Genomic DNA, 26693 nt, shown 5'->3' on the forward strand with positions numbered 1-26693 from the left:
CTCCTTTGTGAGACTTGTCTAACACAGCTACTTCTTATTCTCTCTCCTGTCAGAGTGCTCTGGCTTCTTTTCTTAAACCTGTGCTCCCTGGATTCTGGGTCACGCCTCCAGAAGGCTTCTCCAATTACTTCCCTCAGCAACCCTTTCAGCAGCTCAGCCCCAGCTCAAACAGTTCCTCCCTTCCTTTTGTCCACTCTTCCCAGTCTCATAAAGCCTAGGTACCTTCCACTTCAATCAATCAGCAGCAGTTAATCAGCCAGAGGCCTCCTCTTTCAGCCAATTGGGCATCAAAGAATCAGTCACACTTCCACCCTCTGACACACATTTTATTAATCTATTTGATGTATTGTTAAATCAGTGCAATGGGTGGATAGGAAATGATTTACTATCTAAGAAAGAGGCGTACAGTTTGTGTCATGAACTATGTCACCTTCCAGTAGCATGGTAATCAGCTGGAGACTTAGAAATGGTCATTTTAATAAAAAATTATAAATTCATACATTACAAGTTGATACTGTAAAGGCTGATATAGGCTCATCAGTACATAAGCTTTGAGAATATACACTATTGACCAAAATGGGTTCAGTTTTCTTTTTAAAAATGTATTTAGCAGAAACTAATTCATACCTGGTTGAGCCTCATCAGAGTTCTGTTCCTTTTTGTGTTCATGATTTCCATTTCTCCATTGAGTTAAAGCTTCTTGAAAGGACTCTGCAGATTCTTCCTCATCAAAAGTACCATACAGTAATAATCCACCATTCTGATTCTCAAAAACTACCCCTGTTGGTACTGTGGAAACTTCCTGAATCAATTTTAGAAAAGTAATCAATCAAATATGTCCTAATGGCAACAGTCTTCCCCACCACACATACAAATACCGGATGACAAAGGATTAATGGTTTCGCATCTTAACTGCTGAAGGGATTCGGTTCTTGGATGTGGTACCCTTTCTTATGCGCTACCTTTGGGTTAAACTGTGATCAAGATAATTCAAGGCTATTTTTGGAAATCGCTCCTTTTGGCCAGATTGAATTGAGATGCCCCATCAACCGAGCTCAAAGCCAGACTGCTAAACAAACGCATAAAGGAATGCAGATTTATAGCCACAGAGTTTAAGGCCAGAAGGGACCACCAGATTATCCAGTCTGATTTAATGTATATCACAGGCCACACGCACACTAAATTCAACTAGGAATGAATGCAATTTCTAAATGAAGTTATCACTACTATTAAGTATAAAATAGTTTATTATAGTGATATAGTGATAAGTATAAAATAGTTTATTATTAAAAGAAAATAGTTAATTCTAATGCTATAGAATTAATCTGCCAAAAGTCTAATAGAATCAGGGCTTGTTTAATTACAAGCACAGCAGTAGCAATCTGAGGTCCTGCGTCTCATGCAGGCCACATGCACAAACATGGATCAGAGGGGTGGACCAAATGGATAGCCTGATCTGACTAGTCAATTTGTGGCACCAGAAATCACAGGGCCAATACACTTAAAGGAATTATGAGTGTAAAAATGGAATTTTCTGTTTTACAGGAATACACAGCTCACAGAAATTCTTCAGCCTACCTCAGCACTGCCTGTTGATGTTAGCAGAGATGAAGAAATGTCTGACATGAGCTGATTCTTGCTATTTGCTATCTTCTGCTCATGATTCTTTTTGGATTCATCAGGATTGAAGTCTTTCATGAACTGATGGGTAGCTTCTAATTTTCCAACTGATACATGGGTTTTTGCCTACAAACAACATAGACCACCAGATTAATTCAAAATAAACACACACACTTTCCACTAAACAATGCTCAAATTACAGAGGCAGAAGCAAAAAAGAAACAGAGCAGACCACAGAATGATGGTGGACCGAACATATCCTATCTTCAACAATCTGAATGAAACCAAATATTCAGATCAGACAGGAATGTAAGAGACTACCAGATTATTTAATGAATATGGGAGATAATCTACGCAGCGCATGTCATATGTTAAAAGAACTTTATAATCAATGTGCTATAAAATTTGTAACTAATGAAGGTCAATCAGATATTGGTTATATTCTGTCTTCTTTAGAACTGCAGCTGGAGAGACCCTTAAGAGGTGAAACTGATTTAAATATCTCAAAGAAATACCAATCCACGTATCAAATCTACTGTGTGACGGACCAAGCGTATGAACTAGTTTAAAGATCTAGACAAATTAACCTAGGTCAAAGGCTGGAAGTAGTTCTTAGATGACAACAATAATTTTAATCACAATGTTGTTGTAGCTGTGTTGGTCCCAGAATATTAGAGAGACCAAGTGGGTGAGATGATATTTTTTATTGAATCAACTTCTGTTGATGAAAGACTCAAGCTTTCTCCAACAGAAGCTGGTCCAATAAAAGATATTACCTCACCCACCTAGTCTCTTTAATTCCATTGCCAGTTTCCTTTATTCCTCTGCAACTTACATTAGTATAAAGCAAACTGCTCCATAAATTTCATCTTATGAGGCCCATACTTGAACAATTACCTAACTGAGAAAAGATAAAACCAAAGAGAATAGAAAAAAGAATGCAAATCTCCTCTCTCCATTTGTCCTGTGGAAATATTTTGTTTCAGAGCCACATTTGGGATCTAGATAATACAGTGAACCTAGAATGCTAAGTAAAAAATATGTATGTTGCCACAAAGGTCCCTGTGTTTCCCTCCTATGTAAAAATAGGCATAGAAGAAAAAGCTAATAAGAATACTCCTTGGGTCTCAGGACGAACAAGAATGCACACAGGAAGTGTGGCCAGAAAAAGCTGAAGAGCCCAAGGATCCATCATAAACCTAGGCCCAATCACTTTGGCTCTGTGACTACATCCACTCCAGGGCTCTCCCTCTAGCCCCATCTACCTATGACAATACAGTTGATCTAGTATCCTTGCTGTCATTGGCTTGCACCTCTCATACCATATTCTATGACCTTCCAATGAGTATGCAAGAAAAGGTAATGTTGCTTCAAGCTACATTCACTGTTTGCCATTTTGACTGCATATATTCTATTCAGATTCTTATCCCATAACTCTCACCACGATATGGTGCGGGGTACATTTTCCCAGCGGAAATACCACTTTGTTGTGTCCCCTAGTTCTGATTCCCCACAACTGCTGGCAACAATCTCTTTTCCACATGGGCAAAAGATCACTAAAATACTTGGAGACCAGAAGCACATATTTAGAGAGAAGCAGAAGATCTTCTCTACATAATTGCATTTCCTCTTGGCAGGGTTCCTTAAGGCATTTTATGCTCATTTGCTTCCCTCCAGAGGTGAAGTATAAGGCCAAAGAAAATGAGTTTCGTGCTCTCTAGTCACTTTACATTTGACTTTTGACCACAGCATTCAGGTGAAACTCAACAAGACTAATATTCCCTGCTCAAGAGATAGTAGCATGTGGAAGCAAGTGAAACAACTCACTGCATTGTTTGTGGATCTAAATGGTACGATAACACATTTATATACGTCTATCACAGATATTTGTTAAACTGCCACCTAGAGTTCTATCTATACATTTTACACAGCATTACTCTCGATTTGGCATTTTGCTCATTTGTTTCAGAACAGTTTTGAAATTCTATTAAACTGATTTCAAAGAGAATACTCGGATAAACGTACTGGATTGCTTCCTATATTATTATAGTTCCTAGCAAGTGAATTTAGATGCTCTCTGAGTTTCTTCTGTCTTGCTAACTAAACAAGATAAGATGATGGTGAAACATTCCAATTAGGGGGTAGGATTTTGAAAAATACTTAAGTGATTTCAGAGTACAAGTCCCATCAACTTTCAGTGAAACTTGTGCTTTCAAAAATTCCATCCATGATCCTTTCTAAACTTGGTATGATATGTAACTGGCTGTTTCCACACCAATTTGTTGAATTTTGAATTAATAAGAATTGTATCTTAAATGCATAAAATGATCTGGAAAATAATGAAAACGGGTCTTATTCACAGGTTTTACTGTCACAATCTCAACCTATAGAATCTACTGCAAACTGTCAAACTAAGAAGCTAAAAAAACCCACCTCCAATCATCTATTGTTTTCTTTAAAAAGAAATGCTAGTTCTTTCCCCTTTCCCTCCCCGCCCCCCAATTTCTACAATTACCTGTCATCCACTATGATGGCTCAATTAATCCAAAAATGAACCTAATTTTGCTTTCCAAGCATCAAGATTCTATAATTTACAAAAAGGTTAAAAAAAAATCATGAAAACAGAACAATTAATAATGAGTATTTTTATTATGATACTTGTTTTTATACAAACTTCAGGGCAGACACGCAGGTGGTATAAATTAATTACTTCAGTGGAGCTCTGACAATTTATAGCAGATGAGGATCTGTCCCTTCCTTTCAAAAGTATTATTCAGAATGTGTCTATATGAATATTTCCTTCCCACCCCCTCACAAAGACCATTCACTGGGCTTTCTAAATGTATTTTTAAAACATGAAGATCAATAGCACTTAAGTATTTAGAATGATGGCAGGCTGTCAATCTTTTGGACTAACAGAAACTCAATTATTTTGGCACAAATGTCAGAAAGTTATTTTAATGTGAAAGCATTCCAGATAACATAATGTCATAAAGATGACAGCAGCAAATCCAACCTACTTCCATTCCTCAAATGTAATGTATCTTGATTGCCAAGGACTTTCCTGAACCCCATTAAGGCCTAGGACTGTAAAAGCAGCAACTAAGGCCACAGTTGGATTTTCAATTTTCTCCTTTATCACATTAAAAAAACAAAAACGTATTCCTGCCATCTCATACATGCTGAACAGTTGAGACTGGATGTACAGCTACTTACTTGTTTTCCGAAGCCTTAGAGGCACACTAAATAGATGCTCTAGCACAGGGGTCGGCAACGTTTGGCACGCGGCTCGCCAGGGTAAGCACCCTGGCGGGCCGGGCCAGTTTTATTTACCTGCTGACGCGGCAGGTTCGGCCGATCGCGGCCCCCACTGGCCGCGGTTCGCCGTCCCGGGCCAATGGGGGCGGCGGGAAGCCGCGGCCAGCACATCGCTCGCCCGCGCCACGTCCCGCCGCCCCCATTGGCCCGGGACGGCGAACCGCGGCCAGTGGGGGCCGCGATCGGCCGAACCTGCCGCGTCAGCAGGTAAATAAAACTGGCCCGGCCTGCCAGGGTGCTTACCCTGGCGAGCCGCGTGCCAAACGTTGCCGACCCCTGCTCTAGCACATATCAATACATTCAGTGTTAGGCTTTGTAGATCAGCTAACACTTTCCCAGAATTTAGTGAACATCATTTTATGTAGTTAGCTTAATTTGTCACTGCCTTGCATTTCCCATTATGTACTGTACTTTTCCTTTGTCTACACTGCTGACACTAAGATTCTTTCTTCCTTGCTCTTTTGCAATACATCTGTTTGCATGCTTTGCTAGATGTTTGCCAGAGTCTATACTACAAGGCAAAATTACTATCTATAACTGTTTAGGTATTTGCTTCCAGAGATCAATCATCATGGGGATTTGGAGTCCTAGTACCAGGAGCTCTGAGCAGTCTAGAAGGGCAGTCCCTGTTGAGGCCATGTAAGCGTTTCTTCCTTTAAATGTTCAGACCCCATACAATTCTCCCCCAAGGAATTCAGTCACAAATTTAATTAACGCAATGTTTTTTTAACGAGCACCATCAGTATGGAAGCATGTTCTCTGGAATAGTGGCCAAAGCATCAAGGGGCATATGAATCTTTAGCATATCTGGCACAAATATCTTGCAACGCCAGCTACATCAGTGCCATGCTAACACCTGTTCTCCCTTTCAGGTGACATTGTAAACAAGAAGCGGGCAGTATTATCTCCTGCAAATGTAAACAAACTTGTTTGTCTGAGTGATTGGCTGAACAAGAAGTAGAACTGAGTGGACTTGTAGGCTCTAAAGTTTTACATTGTTTTATTTTTGGAATGCGGCTATTTTTTGTACTTAATTCTACATTTGTAAGTTTAACATTCATAATAAAGAGATTGCACTACAGTACTTGTATAAGTGAATTGAAAAATACTATTTCTTTTATTTTTACAGTGTAAATACTTATAATAAAAAATAAATATAAAGTGAGCACTGTACACTTTGTATTTTGTGTTGTAATTGAAATAAATATATTTGAAAAATGTGGAAAACATCCAAAATATTTATATAAATAGTATTCTATTATTGTTTAACAGCACAATTAATCATGATTAATTTTTTTAATCGCTTGACAGCCCTAGTTTCTGCTATATAAAGGGAAAAGAAAATATGGTGGCATATGCCCAGTCCAGGAAAGGGCTCTGACCTGCTGCCTCCAGGTCGCCAGCAGCTAGCCCTCCTGCAGCTTTGTAAGGGGGGAGATGTGACTTTAAGAGCTTCCCAGTTTCAGCTGGCTTAACCAATTCAGTGTACCCCAACTCACTATGGTTATAATTTGTATCTAAAAAGTGTCATGTAAGATATCATTGGAAAACTAATAAAACTCACTGATATTAATATTCTTGCATGATGTACGTATGTGGTGTATACAAAAAGTTATAAAGAGGAAGTTACGTACCTTGTGCAGTAACAACGGTTCTTCGAGATGTGTCCTTATGAGTGCTCCACTGTAGGTGCATTTGCATCACTGTGCTGCTGATCAGAGAACTTTGATAGCAGTGTCCATTTGGCCTGCACATACGCTGTCCCCTAATCATGCCCTGCCATGAGGCTAACCCCCCTCAGTTCCTTCTCTACCAGAGAGTCCTTACAAGAACTCTGAAGTAGAGGGGAGGAGGGTGGGATACAGAGCACCCACAGGGACACACATCTCGAAGAACCATTGTTACTGCAAAAGGTGAATAACTTTCTCTTTTTCTTTGAGTAGCATCCCTCTGTGTGCTCCACTGTAGGCAACTCCGAGCAGTATCCCCACTGCAGGGCTGCAGCTTCGGAGTCAAGTCTTTGGATGACAATACCGTAGAGCCAAAGATAGCATCAGAGGTGGAGTCCCCAGTAATCGCATAATGTTCTGCAAAGGTATGCGCAGACGCCCAGGTTTCAGCCCTGAAGATTTCCAAGATAGGGACGTTCTTGAGGAAGGCGATAGAGGAGGAAACCGACCTCGTGGAGTGCAAGCAAATACCAGATGGAGGTACTATGCTGTGAACCTGATAGCAGTGTTTGATACAGTTCGAGACCCATTTGGAGAGTTTCTGGGCCAATATTGCTGCACCTTTAGACCTTTTCGCAATGGAGAGGAAAAACTTAGGAGATTTCCTAAAGACCTTCATCCTGTCCAGGTAAAAGGCCAGAGCGCTCCTAATGTCTAGTGTGTGCAGTATAGCCTCACTGTGATAACAGGGTAAAAGGTCGGGAGGTGAATCAGCTGGTTTATGTGAACAGACGAAGTCACCTTGAGGATGAGCTTCGGGTACAGTCAGAGTAACTTTGCTTGGAATTACACCAAACATGAAACCTGGTCCACTTTTGCAGGTAAGTATGACAAGTAGCCAATTTTCTATTCTGTAGTAACACTTCCTGTACCTCCTCAGAGCAGGATCTTTTTGTGTATTGGAACCATGAAGGAGCCAAGCTTTGAGTCGGAGTATCCGCGGGTTAGGGTGGAGAGTGCATCCTTCGTTCTGTGAAAGGAGGCATGGAGTGGGATGAAAAGGGATCGGCAGACACTTCACCAACTATGACAGGTAAGGGTACCAGGTCTGTCTTGGCCAGGTGGGAACAATCAGTATAACATTTGCTCTCTCTCTCTCTCTCTCTCTCTTTTTATTTTAACAGGATTTTTAGCAATAGAGGAAATGTGGAAAAAGCATACAGAAGGCCATTGTCCCATGAGAGGAGGAGAACGTCCCCTAAGGAGTTCTGTCCGAAGTCTGCCAGGAGCAGTAGTGTGGGCATTTCCTGTCCAGGTAAGTGGCAAACAAGTCTACTGTCAGTGTCCCACACTGTCTGAATATGTTGTGGAGTACTACTGAGTTCATCTCCCACTCGTGGTCACGTGGGAACTTGCAGCTAAAACTGTCCACAGTTGTGTTCTGCACTTCTGGTAGGTAGGCTGTCGAAATTTTCACATTGTGGGAAACGCACCAGTTCCATAGCTTTAGTGCTTCTGTACAAAGGAAAGGCTATCTGGCGCGCCCATGACGATTTGTCTAGTAAATGAATGCTATGTTATCTATAATGCTCTTTGTGTGTACACCTCTGATCAGCGGAAGGAAGTGAGCAAGTGTTCCTCACTGCTCTGAATTCGAGGAAGTCGACATGGACACGCCTCCATGGGTGACCATTTGCCTTGTCTCGTGAGGTTGTTAAGATGTGCTCCCCATCCTAAGAGGGATGCATCGGTGGTGAGGAGCAGTGACGGGGAGGGCTGTGCAAACGGGATCCCCATGCAGATATTTGGTGGGTACTTCCACCAGTTCAAGGATTGTTTGACCTTGGTGGGTAACAATAGGGATTTTTTTAGGCTGTCCTGTATACAGAGCTGAACCACAACTGGAGACTACTTCATGTGTAGTCTGGCCTGAGCTATCACAAACGTGCCCGCAGCCATGTGCCCCAGAAGTTGAAGGCAGTGTTTGGCTAATATTTGAGGGCTGGTCTGCACTGTCTCTGTGGACAGATTGAGGAATCTATGTTGTGGGAGGAGCACTCTCGCTCGAAGAGAGTTGAGACCAGCTCCTATGAACTCTAGGGGTTAACATCCATTTTTGGACATTGATTTGTAGGCCAAGCTTCTGAATAAGTCCACAGTCACATGGGTAACCCGTAGGGCTTTGAAGGAATGAGCCCTGAGGAGGCAGACGTCCAGATGGGGATAGATCATGATCCCCTGGGAACGAAGGTGAGATGCCATTATGGAGAGGACCTTGGAGAATACTCTGGGTGCCAATGATAGTCTGAAGGGGAGTACTCTGTATTGGTAGTGATCCTGTCCTAGGGTAAATCTGAGGAACTGTCTGTGGGAAGGTGTGGCGGGGCCAGGCTACCCCGCCTTAGCCCGGAAGGAGTTAAACCCCAGGGACTGGGTGGCGGGGCCAGGCTACCCCGCCTTAACCCGGAAGGAGTTAAGCCCCAGGGACTGACAGCGGAAGTCCCGCCTCCCTGGGTGGACTGGGCATGCTCCAAGTGCTATAGGAGTATAAAGGGAGGGAGACCAGCTCATTCTGGGCTGGAGCCCGTAGGTGAAGGACCTGCCGGGGAAGCTCCTGCGGCGGACCAGCCACAGCCATTGGCTGCGCCGGGAAGAGACGCCGTCCACGGCCTGCCAGTGCCCCGGCGGTTGGAGGAGACCCAGGGGACGACCGAACCCGCCGAGTACCAAGGACCCGTCGACTCCTGGGAGACCCCAACGGAGACTCTGGTAGGAAGGGACCCCAGGAGGGTGACAGAGTGGTACCTCCCCCCCACCCCCCCAGGGAAACTCAGCGTGTTTCGGTCGGAACCCCCCCCGCTGAGTTGGTGAAAAAGCCCTACGCTACGGTTAGGGCCCCGGGTCAAGGCCCCCCTACTGGGGCTGTCGCACCCCAATGACATGGACTCTGGCCGCTAGGCCACGCTACCCTCCACCCAAGGGTTGCTTTTGTGACTCCGGCCGCTAGGCCACGGTACCCTCCACCCAAGGGTTGCTTTTGGGACTCCGGCCGCTAGGCCACGCTACCCTTCACCCGAGGGTTGCTTTTGGGACTCTGGCCGCTAGGCCACGCTACCCTCCACCCGAGGGTTGCTTCCGGGACTCTGGCCAATAGGCCCTACCGCCCTGTAACCGAGGGCTGTGTTACAGACTCCTGCCGTTAGGCCGCGTCTCCTTGAGGAAAAGGGGACATCATAGACTCCGGCCGCTAGGCCATACTGCCCTGGACCGACGGGCTATTTGACAGACGGTGGCGGATAGTCCACGCCGCTTGCAACCTTAGGGGCGTGGACCGTCACAGAAGGCAATATGGAAATATGGAAATAAGCAACCTGAAGCTCAAGGGCCGAAAACCATTCTCCCTGTTCCAAAGCTGGAATAATCACTGCTAGAGTGACCATCTTGAATTTTTGAGCCTTGACAAACTTGTTGAGTGCTCTGATGTCCACTGGGGTCTCCAACCCCCCTTTTCTTGGTATTCGGAAGTAGCAAGAGTAAAAACCTTTCCTTCATACTTGCTAAGGTACTGGTTCTATGGCTTCTACGCAGAGGAGGCGATCTATCTGTTGTCACAATAAACTCTCATGAGAAGTGTCCCTGAAGCGGGATGCGAAGAGTGTTGCGGGGGGGAGGGGGAGGGTGGTGAAATGAATGGGATAACCATTGCAGATGATTTCTAGCACTCATTTGTCAAATGTTATCCCATTCCCAGGTGCAGTGGAACAGAACTAGGCATCGTCCAAAGGGATGCAAAGGGTTGGTCAGCGTCAGGTAGCTCTGAAAGGAGTGATCTGTCGGCGCCCCAACTTATCCATCAAAATTGATGTTTTGAAGTTGATAGTAGGAAAGACAAAGGTTGAGGGTCCAATGATTTGCACTTTGAGAATCTGGACTCTTTCTTTTGTGGTTCATAAAAGCATTGAGATTGATATGCGATTTAAGTGAGGGTTAAGAACTGTATTTTCTCTTCTGTCCAGGTACATAAATTCCCAATGACTGAAGGATAGCCCTGGAATCTTTGAGTTTGTAGAGGGATTAGTCCATCTTTTCTGTGAACAATTTGGTGCCTTCAAAGGGAAGGTCCTCCACAGTTGTCTGTAGTTCCTTGGGGAAGTCAGATAAATGTAGCAAAGAGGCTCATTGCATCACTACTGCTCTGGAGATGGATCTTGTCACGGTATCAGTCACGTCGAGCACTGATTAGAGTGCCATCTTGGCCACCAGTTGTATTTCATTGATAATGGCCCTGAACTGATCTCTGTAAGATTCTGGAAACTGATCAATAAATAAATTGAATTTGGAATAATCGAAGTAGTCGTATTTTGCTGTCAGCGCTTGATAATTTGCGATGAGGAATTGTAGTGTGGCTGATGAATAAGCCGTTCTTCCAAACAGACAGAGGTTTTCCAATCCCTATCATATGGGGTGGACTTCACCTGATGTTGAGGACCTCTGGAATTGATAGCATCTATGGCAATCGAATTAGGTGGTCGAAAGGCAGAAAGAAATTCTGTATCTTTGGCTGGGATGTAGTATTTCTTATCAGCTCAATTACAGGTTGGCACAACGGATGCAGGGGCCTGCCATAAAAGTTTGGCTGGATCCAAGTGAGCCTCATTGATGGGGAGGGCTACTCTGGATGAAGAAGAGGAGTGTAAAATGTCTATCAGTTTCACCTCCTCTAGAGGTAATTGCAGAGCGTCTGCCACCCTCTTAGCTAAGTCTTGCCTCATCTGGTGAAGGGGACAAAATGTTGGTCAGAAGTGTGACCTCTTCGTCGAGGTCCACCTCCTGTTTCTCCCTCAACTCTCCTGGAGGTTCAGTAGCTCTAGATGTATGGGGCGAGGGATGTGCTGGCCGCCGCTTCCCGCAGCCCCCATTGGCTTGGAGCAGCAAAGCGCGGCCAGTGGGAGCCGCGATCGGCTGACCCTGCAGATGCGGCAGGTAAACAAACCGGCCCGGCCAGCCAGGGGGCTTACCCTGGCTGGCCGTGTGCCAAAGGTTGTTTCTCTAAAGCAGGGATCGGCAAACAAACATCATTTTTCTGAACTTCCCAGCAGAGGGCTGGACCTTGCAGAGCACACAGGTCTGGGGAAATTCAGGACTGGGAGTATGTTGGGGTCACCTTGCTGGTTGTAACGAAGGCTGGTGGAAGCCAGAGTGGGGCTGTGGGGCGGTAGACAGGCTGCTGAACCAGGGCTGTCTACCACACAAACACTTCAGGGTTTGACCGGCATGCATGTAGGTTGATTGTGAACATCCCACGCTGGGAGCTACAGCAACAAAGCATCGTAAGGTACCTAGGGTTGCATGGCAAGTGGTGTCACAACCCCTCAACTGGTCTGGACTGCACCCCTGAAGACCAGGACAATCTGCCCCTGATTCACTGTATGATCTGGTATAAATCCCTTAATCTCTGTGTGTCTCAACTTCCCCCTTTATAAATAAAAATGACAAACAATTTGTCCTCCTTTATAAAGCATTTTGAGACCTATGAATGAAATCACTGCAAGCACTAAGACTTATTATTACTTACTAATACTCCAACCTTATGTTCTGAATGTACAAATTGTGAGAACTGATAGATCACATAGATTTGATAAATCACTGTTCGTGACTGTTCAATGTGGTGAAAATGCTTTTAAATCCAGCCAAGGTAGCTGACAGAACACATATATCTTGCTGTTTAAGGTGGGCTAGTAATAGGGGTCCAAGAAGATGATTTACTACCTGCTTTTCTACACTATTGACTACCATCCCTCAATGTGCTGGGTCATCCTGTAACTGTCTTAAATGTTTTCCTCTTAATGTAATCTTTCAAGTAATACACTATGAGTGTGCATCACTCTGACAAAAATACATTAATCAGAGCAACAACTTTGATCATTTAAAGCATTACTAAAAAGATTACATGTTTTGGGGAAGAAGGTCTGACATCTGCAAATAAATTTCAGTGAGAGAAAGTACCATAAGATAGTGACAGGGCACATCTTGACACTCAAACATTGGCTTGTCCAAAAGTACAGTTTGACTTGATAATAAACACAAATTAAATGGAAAGGAAATATTTAAGTTTCCTAAGATTCAGTCAAGATGCTTTTAAACATATTCCCTATATTTATAATAATTTGCATATTTATCTTAAAGTAATTTTGTTTCTCTCCATGGAAGAAAGTCTAAACACTTCTACATACAGAACTCCTGACATGTTTTCTCTTTGGTTCATTAAACCAGCCCATAAAACAGTGCAACCATAATTAATGTAACAACGAAACAAAATGAAAAATAGGATAATTATATATAACTTCTACAAATTGAACTACATAAACACACCACCTCATTTAACAAAAATCAAATACTGTTTGATGTGTAAAATGGAAGAAACAGTGGTATAAAAATTGGACAAAAGTTATTACTATGACCAATTTATGCAATATAGCAAAATGTGATGGATGAGAAATAAAGTAGTTTTAAATAAGTGTGCTATTATAATTTTACGCAGAAATCCTTATTACAGTGGTCATTAAAATGTTATCATTACATCAAAAGAATATATTGTACAAATAAAACTGTACTTTAAAGATGAATTTTTTAATTCTGTTAACTCAGGCCCAATTGGCAATGAACTATAATACTTTACAAAGAACATTACACTCTTCAGATTTCACCATCGTTAAATTATTTGTTGTTCTGGAAAAAAAAAAAAACCTTTCCAATTATATCACTATCATTTTCACCAATATGTGACTGTTCATTTGTCAGACAAGAGCTAATTGTATGTGAGAATTCTCTACAATTAAAACGTATTAAAGCAGCAAACAGAATAGAGTAGTATGTTAATTACCCTAGCAGGCATTTACCATTGTATTTGGCTACTTTTACGACATCCAGATTAATTTGCTGCTTTTAGACCTGACTCAAACATATCTGCACATGTGATATGAAAACTGCTTGACACCAAACAATTTGAATGACAGATTTATAGGCCATATAGCATAAAACCACCCCTCCCCCAATATGTGGAAGTTTATGTATGCAAAGTCTCTTTAACAACCTGCCAGCTACTTTTTAGAACCTTGTGGCATGACAGTTATTTCAGCCTAAGTAATATTTTTTTCCATGAGGAATCAAAAGACTGTAAAACCCATTAGTGCATAAAGTAAGAACTGTACATTTTTTTCAACAGAACATTAGAATCAGTATAATACACAATTGCTGTGTTTTACAGGAAGTTTCTGTATAAACACTAAAGCTCCTTTTGATTAAAATCTGTCTTTATTTTTCTTAGGTAAAATTTAAAAATCTCACTTTTTATAAATTGTAAAAAAAAAAAAAACACACTACTGCATGGTACAACAGTCATCTTATTTTTAACCCAACTGATCTTATAATTTAGCCCTATTTCTTACTTATGAAGTATAAATACTAATCACGTGCATCCGTGTTTCTAGGATCAGGGCCTCAGAAAAACAGTTTGGAATAAATAACAATTGTGATGTATTAAAACAAAGTTGGTGACCTTATTATAAAACAAAATAATCTCTAACTTACTGATGAATGAAGTTGAAAAGTATAGTAAAGATGTAATAATAAATACATCTGCTACAAATAAACACAGAAAATATGTCCTTCTGTGACAAAAAAGGCTTCTGATGAATGAAAACATTTAAGAAATGCAATTATTTAAAAAATTAAGTTTGGAACCATTTACAGAGACAATTTTTATTATAAATACAGGACTACAAAAAAGTCTGTACCTGTAAAGGAATCATTCTATGGAGCTTCAGCGCCCCCTTCTGGTGGACTCTGGCAAAGCAACTACCACAGTAATCTTCCCCACATTCTAAGCATACCTTGAACAAAAAGTAATAACAGCAAAAATGGGTTATAATATACAATTACTGTTGAGGATTTTTTCCCTTGTTCATATTTTCCAAAATGTTACAAATAAAACTTGAGGAAATAAAATTAGATTTTTTTTAGGGTGTTCCACTAATTAATGTACACACCTCATCTCAATTTGGTCATAATTAGACATTTTAAAGGAGGATTATTTTAAACTAATCCAATCCAAAGCCCATTGGCTAGCTTTCTATACTCAAATATTAATACCTTTTGCTGTCATCTACTCACCAGTAAAGCATTTTTGGTCTCACACTGTCCACATGCCTTCCCCTTCATTTTAGGTTTTTCAGGGATTGCAACATTTGCCATTTTATGTATAAATGGCTGTTTCATTGGCTCTGGGAAAATACAATGGAAGGCAAAAAAAATATAAAGATCAATATTTTATAAGACATTAAGCATGTATTCTGACTAATGGGAGTGGGTATTTTGGTTCCATATACTTCTGTTTAACACCTTTATAATTCAATATGTTAATGTCTTCAATACAGCTATTTAAATGTTCTTAAGAAAAAAATATCATCATGCAGCACATAGGAAAATAAAATTCAGTAAGGCTATTAATTTTAATTTTACGCTTCTTAGTGGTAACTATAAACAACAGTGAGGTTCTTTTTTTCTTAAACTATGAAAAGCATCTTCCAAACTGTTTAATTAACAACCTCTAAGGAACACATAAAATATTAACATATAACATTTTATTTTACTTGGTGAATACAAACATCACTTTACCATGAATCTGTTCTTTGAGTATCTTCAACTTCACTTTTCCTGAAGAAACCTATATTGAAACATTTAAACATGTATATACAGAGAAAAGTAAAAGAATTATCAATAATCATACTTTGGAGAATGGACTTGAAATTTGGCATGGGTATTGCTTTTAGTACCAGGGATATGTCTTTTACTGTTCTTGAGGGAAAAAATGCCCATGTTGGAAAAATCTGAATTTGCACACATTTTATAGAGACTTGCCAGAGCTTTTAGCAGGGGCTGAGCAGGATTTTGCCTGCAATTGCTGCAGCACTGGACACCAGAACTGAGAACAAAGACAATGTCTCTCCTGTGCTCTCAATAATGCCCGCTTTGCTGGCACCCAGGCAGCATGGAAGAGGAAGCAAACTGATTTGAATATAGACATAACAAGAGCCAGGTTGGGGGCAGGTAGCAGAGGGAGTAGATTCCAAAAAGCAGCCTGGGGTAGGGGAGAAGAAGACACTGAATGACGCTTGAATCCTGTGGTAAAAAGCATAGGTGATTATTGTAATTAAAAAGACTATCATAATGCAGGTGCTCAAGAAAACAAGACAACTAAATTAAGATTTCACAGGCAACCTTAATTCTAGCGTTCCTTAACTTCTGAGTGCTTGACTTTGCAACCATACCATTCTTTTAATGTGGTTATTTTGTATGTACTTGTATGTATATTTCACTTTGCAGAATATACCTGTTTATCTTGAATTTCCCTTAAGCTAAATTTTTAGTATCTTTCTAAAGAAAATTGAGGATTCCAAATTTTTTATAGAAGAAAAGTCTGAAAATGTTTCCTGGTAAAAGTTTTCTACACACACACGAAAATACTTTGGACTGTAAATATGATAAATTTAGCTAATACAGCATAGTGCAGTTTGATCATTCAAATAGATTTGTACTTGGGCCTTATCTAATGCCCACTGAAATTAATGAGAAGATTCCCAAATTCCTGCAGTGGGCACTGGATCAGGCTCTTAATAATCTGTTCTTGTACAAGTAGCACAACCTTACCCCTTAACTAACCTAATTTATGTAATACAACGTAACACCAAACAATTATTTCAAATACTGTACTCCAGAACTGAATCTTCCTCTAGCTCAGTGGGATAATATATGCTTTGTGCAGAAAAACAAATACCTTTGAAATGTTACTCATAAAATGCTCCATTTCTCATCTTAATACAATATTTAAAACTGTCTTATTAATTCAGTCACATTACACCAAAATAGTGAATGACTATTACCAACAAAAATCTCTTCTAAATCTTGTATTTTATGAGACTATCTGCAAATACAATGAAATGTTTGTACCTTAACAACATTTTCTTTATTTTGTGACCACACTTGAGGTTGAATTCCCAATGGTCCTGCCTGTCCAGATTGCCAACGATATCCACTTGATCGTCTAGGAAAAAAACAGCACCCAAAACTTAATTACTAAGCATATTTCTCCTGTAAATTGGGGTGGATGAATCATTTTCCCAATATGCAGATTTTTAGTTAATATCAACAAACAGGATACCAGAAAAATTAGGGAAAAAATCTTCTCTGTAGTAGCACTGATTCCTGAAACATAACTCCCCTTTAATTTTGATTGCTTTCATGTCATGATTGCAAACCTGAAATATTGACAAAGTAACTCTTGTTGGATAATTTAGCAAACTAAGTATTTTTTACTGTCACATATAAACCTGCACATTACATTAGTTTCCTGGATGTTTACAAGTAGTTTGCTCTAATGACATGCCCCCAGAAGTAGATATCATTCCACTGTGAAAACTATCTACCCAGACAGCTGCTCTGACAATATCCATCAGCTTTTTTAATCCCTTCATTGTCTCCCACGCCAATTTCCACAGCAGATTTATGCTTGTTGTTACCTTCAAGGTCCTGCACAATTTAGTACTTTTTGCCTTGTCTTTTAGCTCTCTTTCACCTCAACCAAGACACACAACTCAGTGCTTCCTTACTATCCATCTCCTTGCCTTCTTCCATGCAACTCCTAAGCCTGGAAGTTTCCTCCTGGACCTAGTCTGCTATGATTCTATACTCTCTTCTCTCAAAACACGCTTCTTCCACAAGATCCATAAATCCTAGCCCTCCACTCAGAGAGAGAGAGATGGAGTAAGACAAAGTGCAAGAGAGATTAGAATTTTAAAAATTGTGGAACTAACATGTGTGCCTAATGTCAATTCTCAATCGTCTATTTCTCTTGCTTTCTCCCCATCCCTTCTGTCCTCTACCTGCTCTCTCTTTAAGTAGGAATAAATGTAAGATACTGAGGGTCCTGTGGCACCTTTAAGACTAACAGAAGTATTGGGAGCATAAGCTTTCGTGGGTAAGAACCTCACTTCTTCAGATGCGGCTACCCCTCTGATGTAAGATACTGTGTCTTTGTTTTTGTCTGAAAAGTGTTTAGTACATTATCAGTGCTACACAAATTAAATAATTAAGAACAGTAGCAGCATCTCTCTGATAGCCTATCTTGAATTGATTAGTTTTGAGGTGCAGCCAAGCTGGTGGTCTCAGTCTCAACATTAGTCTTGCACCTTTCAAAACCACTACATTATTTTTAGCAAAGAAGAGATGGCATAAAATCACTGAAAACCTAAACTGGAAGCTAAAGAACTATCATATTTTAAAGGTTTTAGCTACTTATTGAAATTTTGTCAGAGCATAAAGGCAACTAGAACCCAGCTTTAATTGCTCTGAGAAAAAGGAATTTAGAAATTAATTACTATGATCCAATGCAATTAATGGCACTTAGTGCTCAAATAGCATTATATACCTTTTAAAGTGCTGTACAAACATTAATGAATTCATCCTTATAACACCACTGTGAGGTAGGAAAAGAAGTATTATCCACATTTTACAGATAGGGAAGCAGACACAGAAGTTACAGTTATTTGCTAATGTCACACAGTGAGTCACTAGCAGAGCCAAGATTAGTCTACGGCTCACTTCACCAGACAATGCTCACTTCCTAAATGGGTTCTTTCTACCATATATAAAACTATTACAATGTTCTAGTCTTTCTGTGATGTTATGTACATGCATTTAACTCACTGAAACAGTGACAAAGTGAGATACACTAGGAGATACAGGGTACTCATTGGCTGATTTAACTCCAATGTTACAATCTCACTGGGAAAAAAGAAAAAGAATGTCGGGGGGGGGGAAAGGAAACTGGCTGGCAGTTCTGATATCATAGTCCACTGGGGAGGAGAAAGAGAAATGATTGTGACATCAGAGGTAAATCAACCAATCTCACAGGAGAGACTTAAAAAAAAAAACACCAAGCAAAAAACATGCTTATCACAGGACAGCAGGAGGCTGTGGAGAGGAAAGGAAAAGAAAAGAGGAGATAAAAGACAGAATAGGGTAAACAAAGAAGAAAAGCAGGCAAAGGAAAGAGCTCAGAGGGAATAGTGCAGAACACTACCAAAAATTCTAGTCTTTAGATGGGTTATCCACAAGTGATTTTTCAAAAGAACACACATCTCATTGGGATTCCTTGATTTTACAGTTAAAAATTCCACAGAAATTTCACCTACTCCCTCCTCTCTTCTTTTTCTCTGCTCATATTAGATTGTAGTTGCTGTAGTTTCTTCTCCAGCTCCTTGTTTTCTAGTTCTAACTGTACTTTCTCCAACTTCAGCTCTCGTATATTTCTGGAGAAATTAAATTGAAACATTTAAATGTGTATTAGCAGGAAAATTATAAAGACATTAATCAGAACATGAAGGAGAATGAAAACAGATATCTGAATAGATTTTAAGCAGCAAGGCTGTTTTAATAACTTTTAGTATTGAAGGTGTGTAACCCACAACCCCCATAGCAAGCCTAAAACTCCAGCTCTGACAACTACACCATTTTTCAGACAGGGCTGTTTTCAGGGCTAAAACAGCTGTGCGTGCCCAGGAATGCTTAACCACAGAAGAGGAGTTTGCTGGAACTTGTCAGCTCCATCGCTCCCCTGAACTTCTGGATGAGTGACCAGGAGAGATGGAGATCTACTCCACTCCACTCTCCTCAGCACCCGCATGACCTGAGTGGATTCAGGCATGTAGGAGGGGAAAATAAAGGGGAATAGGCATGCCCTTCCTCCAACCTAGGATCAGTCTAACCAACCAGCAAAGCCTTCCTAGTATGGACACAGTATAGTAATTAAACTGTGTCCATACCAGCACTTAATACTGGTATAGCCATGTCAGTAAAACAAGCAAAACAAAACATACCCCAACATAGCTATTCTGGTAAAAGTTTTAAGCATAGATAAATCCCTTAATCCACAAAGAATTTTGAAGACCAGGAAGTAGATTTTGCTCTACATTCTGAAGTGGACAGAAAAATGGACCCTGGAGATTTCTGAGGCTTGGAACAACATGTTCCATGTTCAGTCAGGGGGATAAGCCACTCTATTTTGAACAGAATAAACTTTGGAAGATATCAGTGGGGCAGGGGGGAAATGAATTATCATCATCAAGAAAGTGAGGACAGGATAGATTTAGGACTTGCCTATTTTGAAAAGTTATAATGGTAATGTTATGTGGGTTAGAGGTGTGATTATTTTTTACCGACATAGCTATGCTGATATAAGACCCTATGCGGTATAACTGCATCCATACTCAGAAGGTTTTACTGGTTACTATGCTGGAAAGCCCTCTTTAGGGTAGACAAGGCCTTAATAAAGACAGTATATATTAGATTATCTGCATAGCAATAATTCCCATGAATGAATTCAGTAAGTAAAAAAACCTATGGAAGAGGAGACAGAGAAGAATAAAAGCCTGGAAAAACAGCAGTAGAGAGACATATCTATGATTCTTACTTTTGTGCAAACATAATCTCATACTTAATGTTGCATATAAAGTTATTAAAAGCGTAGAGTCAACATCTCTGTCATAGTCAGAGGAAATGCACTTACTTCACTTTTAATTTTACGGAAGTTCCAGTTTTTGAACCTGGCAGTATTACAAAGTCATTGATGTTCATGATTCCCAATGTGAACTCTTCTTAAAAAAATCAGAATGATTTGTGAAATTCTTTGTGGTTAGTAACCTGTTCAAATGGAACAACTGGATTGAAATTAATATGTTGGAGCATTGTAATAGTTTTTGCAATTTTTAATGTACAGGAAAAAGAGTTGGAAAGCAGAAATTCATTATATAATATGGCCTGAGAGACAATGCACTGTGGCATGGCCTACTACCCAGATTTCTGGAATGGCTGAAGATCATGTTGTGCATACATGGTTTAGAGAGTTCCAGCTATATAGCAGAATGACATTGTTACAGCCTGATCACAGGAATACAACCAGGAGCCAGACTGGCAAGGATGACTCATGATTAGCAGGGCCGGCTCTAGGATTTTTGCCGCCCAAAGCAAAAACAATTTTGGCCGCCCCCGTTTTTTAATTACCCCACCCCCGGCCCCGCCTCAACTCCGCCCCTTCCCCAAATCCCCAGCCCTGCCTCCTCCCCCCAGGCTCTCAAGCCTAGGAGGGAAGGGGAGAAGCGGCGCCCGCGCCGCAGCCGCTCGGGATCTCCCCCTCCCTCCCAGGTTTGAGAGCCTGGGAGGGAGGGCGAGTAGCGGCGCGCGAGCGGCAGCAGCAGCGGAGGTGAGCTAGGGCGGCCGGGGCACATTTTTAGGGGCAGCATTCTGGCGCCGGCCATGCCGCCCCTAAAAATGTGCCGCCCCAAGCACCAGCTTGTTTTGCTGGTGCCTAGAGCCGGCCCTGATGATTAGCAGTCACAGTTTCTTAATGCACACTAAACATTTCTGGTGTGAACACAAACCATCTTTAGAGCCAATCATGTTGCTAACTGGTTAAAAACTTGGTGAAAAGTCCTAGCACAGGAGGACTGAAAATGGTGACCATTTTAATGCTGAAAGAAGTGTCAGAAACATGCACCAAGTGCATTTATCTAATGTGACTGAATGCCCTTGGCAAGACTTGATGCTCCATTCATCTCAATGGATGTTCAATAATAAAAAAATGAATCTGCTGTCAGAGTACATGTGGTCTAGCAGCAGTGAGGCAGTTAAACAAGCTGGCACAGCTATTCTAGTTTTGATTCAGACTCTGAAGACTTATGAAAAATTAAAAACCCATACAACAAAGGACTGAGGCCAGGTTATTGGCCTCAAGTAGTATTTTTTAAAACTATATTTCTAAGCCATTGTTTAGATTTAATGCCTGTAACGCTGTTGTGACAGATATGGCAATTGTCTACAATATTCCTGAAAAAAACTTATCTGCTGATTACTTCCTAGAGTCTCAAAAGCAAAGGTCTAAGATGTATAAAGGAAAAACTAACCTATTCATGGATATTCTAGTTCTGAGTCTCAGACAGTTATGAATTTGGAACCGCTGAGAAAATCCAGTTGTGGATCTTGAAGGCTGATACCTACCAGAGGTTGGAGTTGGGGTGACTTCTGGTAAGCTTTTTAGCATGCACAAAGGTTCTTTTATTTTTTGTTTGTTTGTTTAATGTTTTGTGTGTAATGCTTTCACCTTAAGAATAAATGTGCTTGTTTAGGAAAAGTTGTGTAGTAACTTATAACTGTTGCCAATTACACTGTTTACAGCCTCTGGAGAGCAAGCAAAGTGCAGGCAGTCTGGCTTGCTGGGAATATTACAGTGTAGGCAAGGAACTTTGCAGCCTGGAAAAAAATCATTCAGCAGGGAGAGAGACAAGGGTCTTGACTCAAGAAATATGATGGCTGAGGAGCCAGGAGCCTACACTGGGTGCCTTCAAGGGACCACAGAGCAGGAATACAGGTGCAGTTGCCCTGAACTGTGACGACTGTAAGCTTGTCTAAACACAAACTTGCCTGTGTGTGGACACACTTATATTGGTTTAGAATTGGTTAGATCAGTTTCACTTGCCCCATTGCCAATGTACATTTACAGGAGCAAGCTAAATACAAGGCTGGTATAAATCAATGTAAGAGTATCCATGCACTAAGGTGCACTGACTTAATTAAATCAGTTTAAAAATCACACCTTTAGTTAAAACAGTGCAACTTTGTGTGTAATAGGCAATGCCTTATACGTGCAGTTCAGTGACTCTGAATCAAAATTAGTAGCTTTTACAAGCACTAGCATTTGTTTTTTCACATAAATAAACAAAGAAATTTTCAGATTTTTTTCCTGTTACCCATATGGAGCAGTCTCAGACTTATAACAATTACATTATGTGCAAATTAAATCAATAAATTTTATTTATCAGCCATTTTCATGTCACTGACTACAATTAGCAAAGTTTCCTCTTAATAAGACTGTTTGTCAAGCCATAGCATATCAGTCATTTTCATACATTAGAAAGAGAGAAAGATGGTATACATGAGTCATACTGCTTTGACCATTTTCTTTGATGAAAGCCTGTAATAAATTATTATGCTTTCTGTCTGTACATAGGTCATTATATCACAGTACAACAATGGAAGGCAAAAAGCAAATTCTTAGCCATTCAAAGTAAATGTTTACAAAAGTACATAATCTGAAGCACTTTATGTAAAAGTAGAATTTTCAAAACAATTCTCTTTACCTTTAGCAAGTGACCTTAGAACAAGACACGAATGACCTGTTGCTGTCAGGTTGTTCAAAAAGATAATCAGACACACAACATTTAACTTATTTTGGGGGGGAAATATGATTTCACTTTACAATTATTTACTTTGTTATTCTTTTCATGTCTGCTACAAGACTGTTCTATCAAAACCAGAACAGATGGCAATTCTAAATGAGTCAGAACTAATGCTTGAGTATACCATACAGAGACCTGGATTAGATGTCAAGTTTTGATCTTTTGACCTTGAGTGGAGTTGGGGTATAAATCAGGGAAAGTATGGGCTCTAACAAGGATGCAGGATTCCCCGTACAGTAGAACCTCAGAGTTACAAACACCACAGGAATGGAGGTTCTTCATAATTCTGAACAAAATGTTATGGTTGTTCTTTCAAAAGTTTACAAATGAACATTGACTTAATACAGCTTTGAAACTTTACTATGCACAAATGCTGCTTTTAACCATCTTAATTTAAATTAAACAAACACAAAAACAGTTTCCTTACTCTTTTAAGACTTTCCTTTTTTCTTAGTAGTTTATGCTTAACACAATACTGTATTGTATAGTATTTGCTACTCTCCCCCCCAATCTCTGACTGCATACTTCCGGTTCCAGATGAGGTGTGTGGTTGACTGGTTCGTTTGTAACGCTGGTGTTCTACTGTATTTCTAACATTAAGACGCTTTCAGGCACCTGCACTTGCTCTAAAGACTTCCCGAGAGAGGGCCCTTGAACTTCCTCTGCCTATTTCTTAGAAATTCAAAACCTCAAGCAAATTAAACTCTTGCCTTTAGCAATTTCATTAAAACTAACTCTTCTCTCAGCTAAGTAAGGTTCACCGGTTTGATTGCTCCTCGGATTAGCTATAGAGAGACAGGAGGGAGAATTTCAATGAACTTTTACAGAGCTGCAACGTAACCTGAATCATGAGTTAGACTTATTAAAAGTCTCATGTTTCTCTATCCATAATGCATACAGCACTGTAGGTGATTTACACAGCAACAAGGAAAAATACTATAAATAGTGTGCAGCTGTACCTCCATAAAGGGTGTGTTTCCATATATACGTGTAGGACTGTCTCTAGGGTACATCCCTAGGGACTCTAATGCCCACCCCATCTCCATTCCCCCCCCCCCCCCGCTCCCCAGGGGGCTGCTGGAAACCAACCATCCATATTCCCCTCCCCCACTACCTGCTCCCATGCTCCCACACAGGGATCTGCTGGAGCCCATTGCCTACCCCATCTCCATTCCCCTCCCAGGACCTTGCACCAATTCCCCCCCCGGGGGGGGGGGGCGGGCTGCTGGAAACCAACCATCCATATTCCCCCTCCCCCACTACCTGCTCCCATGCTCCCACACAGGCATCTGCTGGAGCCCATTGCCTACCCCATCTCCGTTCCCCTCCCGGGGCCTGTGCCAATGCGCCCACCCCCCATCCCCGATCTGCTCCAATGCTCCCCCGCCCCAGAGATCTGCTGGGGTCCGTTGACTCCCCATCTCCATTCCCCTCCCAGGGGCCCTGCCCGCGCCCGGGAGCCAGGCACCTGCTCCCCCACGGCCTGGGCTCCTGCCGCCGCTGCCTCCCTGTCCCCGAGCTGAGTGGCGGGGAAGGGGCGTCTCCCGCTCCGGCAGCAGTGGTTGCGGGCTGGAGGAGCGGCTCGCGCGGGCTCCCTTCACCCACACCTGCTGGCGCTGCAGCACTGCCGTGCGCATAGCGACCGGCGTACGCTGTTCCCAAGACAACTGCGACGCGGAATGTACCACTGAGACTGCCGGGGAGGGAGGAAACAGGGAGGGTAGTGCGGAGTTGGCTGGGGGAAAGTCCATTCTGGGCAGCAGGGGGGGGAGGTAGAAGCGAATCCAAGTTACACCATGGTGAAGGGAGGGGGCGTGCTCTCTGCGTGGCCCTGCAGGGGAGGCTCCGTTGGTGCCCATTGGTCCAGGCCATGGCTTGCTGGTGACTTTACCTAGAGGAGTTGTTAGTTCTCAGGCAGGGCTTGCAAATAAGGTGACCAGACAGCAAGTGTGAAAAACCAGGACAAGGGGTGGGGGGTAATAGGAACCTATACAAGAAAAAGCCCCAAATATCAGGACTTACCTGGGTGAATTCCTACAGTCAAGGAAATGGATTTAGCTAGGTTGACCAGATGTTCCGATTTTATAGGGACAGTCCCAATTTTGGGGTCTTTTTCTTATATAGGCGCCTATTACCTCCCACCCCCGTTCTGATTTTTCACACTTTCTGTCTGGTCACCCTAATTTAGGCCCTGGAGAAGAGTATGTATTGACCTGTGCTGTTCACCAGGGTCAGGCAGTAGCTTGGCAGTTTCCAGTTGTGTCTCTGACAGCCCTATTAACAATTATGTTTAGAGTGTTGACCCAGCTGGGAACTGAGAGGCATTCTGTATGTCTTTCTTTCCAGTTCATGATGGCTTCTGGGATATGCTTGTGTCATTTGTGTGATTCAGTTAGGTCAAGGAAGATCCTCCTTGGCTGACAAATCCTATATTGAATAATTGTGTTTCTTCCATCTGAGCCAAGATTAGCCTAGCCCACCTCCTACTTTCCCTCACTTCCCTAAGGAGCCTGGCAACATGATGCATCCAGTAGCTGCTGTAGCCCCCAATCTGTATAGGAAAATACTGGAAATACCCTCCTTCCAACTACCCTTCCTCCCCATCCATGTTCTCTGTCTACTTTATCTGTTCTCTCATCCCCCTTGAACCCAGTCCTAACACCGGGGCTCATTGCAAAGATTTATGTCTCTCTCTCACCCATGCCTCTTAGGTCTTTTAAAAAAAATCTATTTAGAAGAAAGAACAGGAGTACTTGTGGCACCTTAGAGACTAACAAATTTATTTAAGCATAAGCTTTCGTGGGCTACAGCCCACTTCTTCGGATGCATATAAATTTGTTAGTCACAAGTACTCCTGTTCTTTTTGCGGATACAGACTAACACGGCTGCTACTCTGAAACCTATTATTTAGAAGAAGCATCTCTGGGTCCACTGTGGCTAGAGAAGCCGATAAATAGCTGATGGCTGAGTGGCTTAATCTGCATCTGCATGCCCCTTCTGACACCTAACTCCAAACCTACCTGGCTGAGGACATAGAGGCATCAAAGTGCTTTTCAAAGTCTCAAATGAGCTGTCAGCCCCTTGACTGCTCGCAGCACCATGCTTTTGGAGTGTTCAGCCCTCCCAGAGCTCAGGGAACTTGATCATGATAAGCAAGCTTTTCTGGAAATCCCCTGCTGTGGTGAGCCCCATTTGGGTTGTGCAGCAAGCCACTTGTGCCAGCACAAGCTTTTAAAAATTCCAGCAATAGAATTTATATGCCTGCCAATGAATAATGACCCCCAAACCATTTCCTCAAATGATGGCTAAAATGCATGGCAACACACTCATTTTTAAATCAATCGTATTTCCCAGTTTATTTGCTTCAAGCCTACCCCTGCCAATTTTGCTAGCAGACCATTATTTATAATTGATGTTCCTTTAGGGAAAAGCCAGTCTTTACAGAAAAGCTGGCATTTCAGGAAAAAGTGCTTCATTTATGATCCAAGCCAAGCGTTAATAAGTGCAAACTACTGTCTGTTGGAGATTTATGCACTGTGAGCTGTACTTCATTTGGAAAATTTGCATTTGTCCCTTATGTATTCAAGCTGGGAGGCACAAAATAAGTTACACAGTTTTTCTTGACTTCATAATATGTCTGGCAGTATTTTTCCTTCATCAGCTTGGTTACAGTACAATTTTAAAAATTTTGCACCAACAGGCAATTTTGTGATGAGAGTCTGTGGAAACCCATGTG

General features: G+C 41.6%; 1 protein-coding gene across 1 annotated transcript in view; it reads right to left on the reverse strand.

Moving 5' to 3' along the window:
• The window catches only part of ZBBX (zinc finger B-box domain containing), a 43691-nt gene extending 23376 nt beyond the window's left edge, over nt 1–20315 (reverse strand). Inside the window, exons 1-8 of the mRNA XM_065411286.1 lie at nt 20233–20315; nt 18860–18976; nt 16617–16710; nt 15285–15333; nt 14781–14890; nt 14405–14500; nt 1579–1746; nt 628–802 (exon numbers count right to left, since the gene is read on the reverse strand). Of these exons, the coding sequence (XP_065267358.1) occupies nt 628–802; nt 1579–1746; nt 14405–14500; nt 14781–14890; nt 15285–15333; nt 16617–16710; nt 18860–18976; nt 20233–20300 (877 nt within the window). The 5' untranslated portion in view covers nt 20301–20315. The remainder of the gene's footprint in view (nt 1–627; nt 803–1578; nt 1747–14404; nt 14501–14780; nt 14891–15284; nt 15334–16616; nt 16711–18859; nt 18977–20232) is intronic.
• Between the last annotated feature and the right edge of the window lie 6378 nt (nt 20316–26693).

This window comes from Emys orbicularis, chromosome 9, assembly GCF_028017835.1.
Source record: "Emys orbicularis isolate rEmyOrb1 chromosome 9, rEmyOrb1.hap1, whole genome shotgun sequence".
Classification (NCBI taxonomy): Eukaryota; Metazoa; Chordata; order Testudines; family Emydidae; genus Emys; species Emys orbicularis.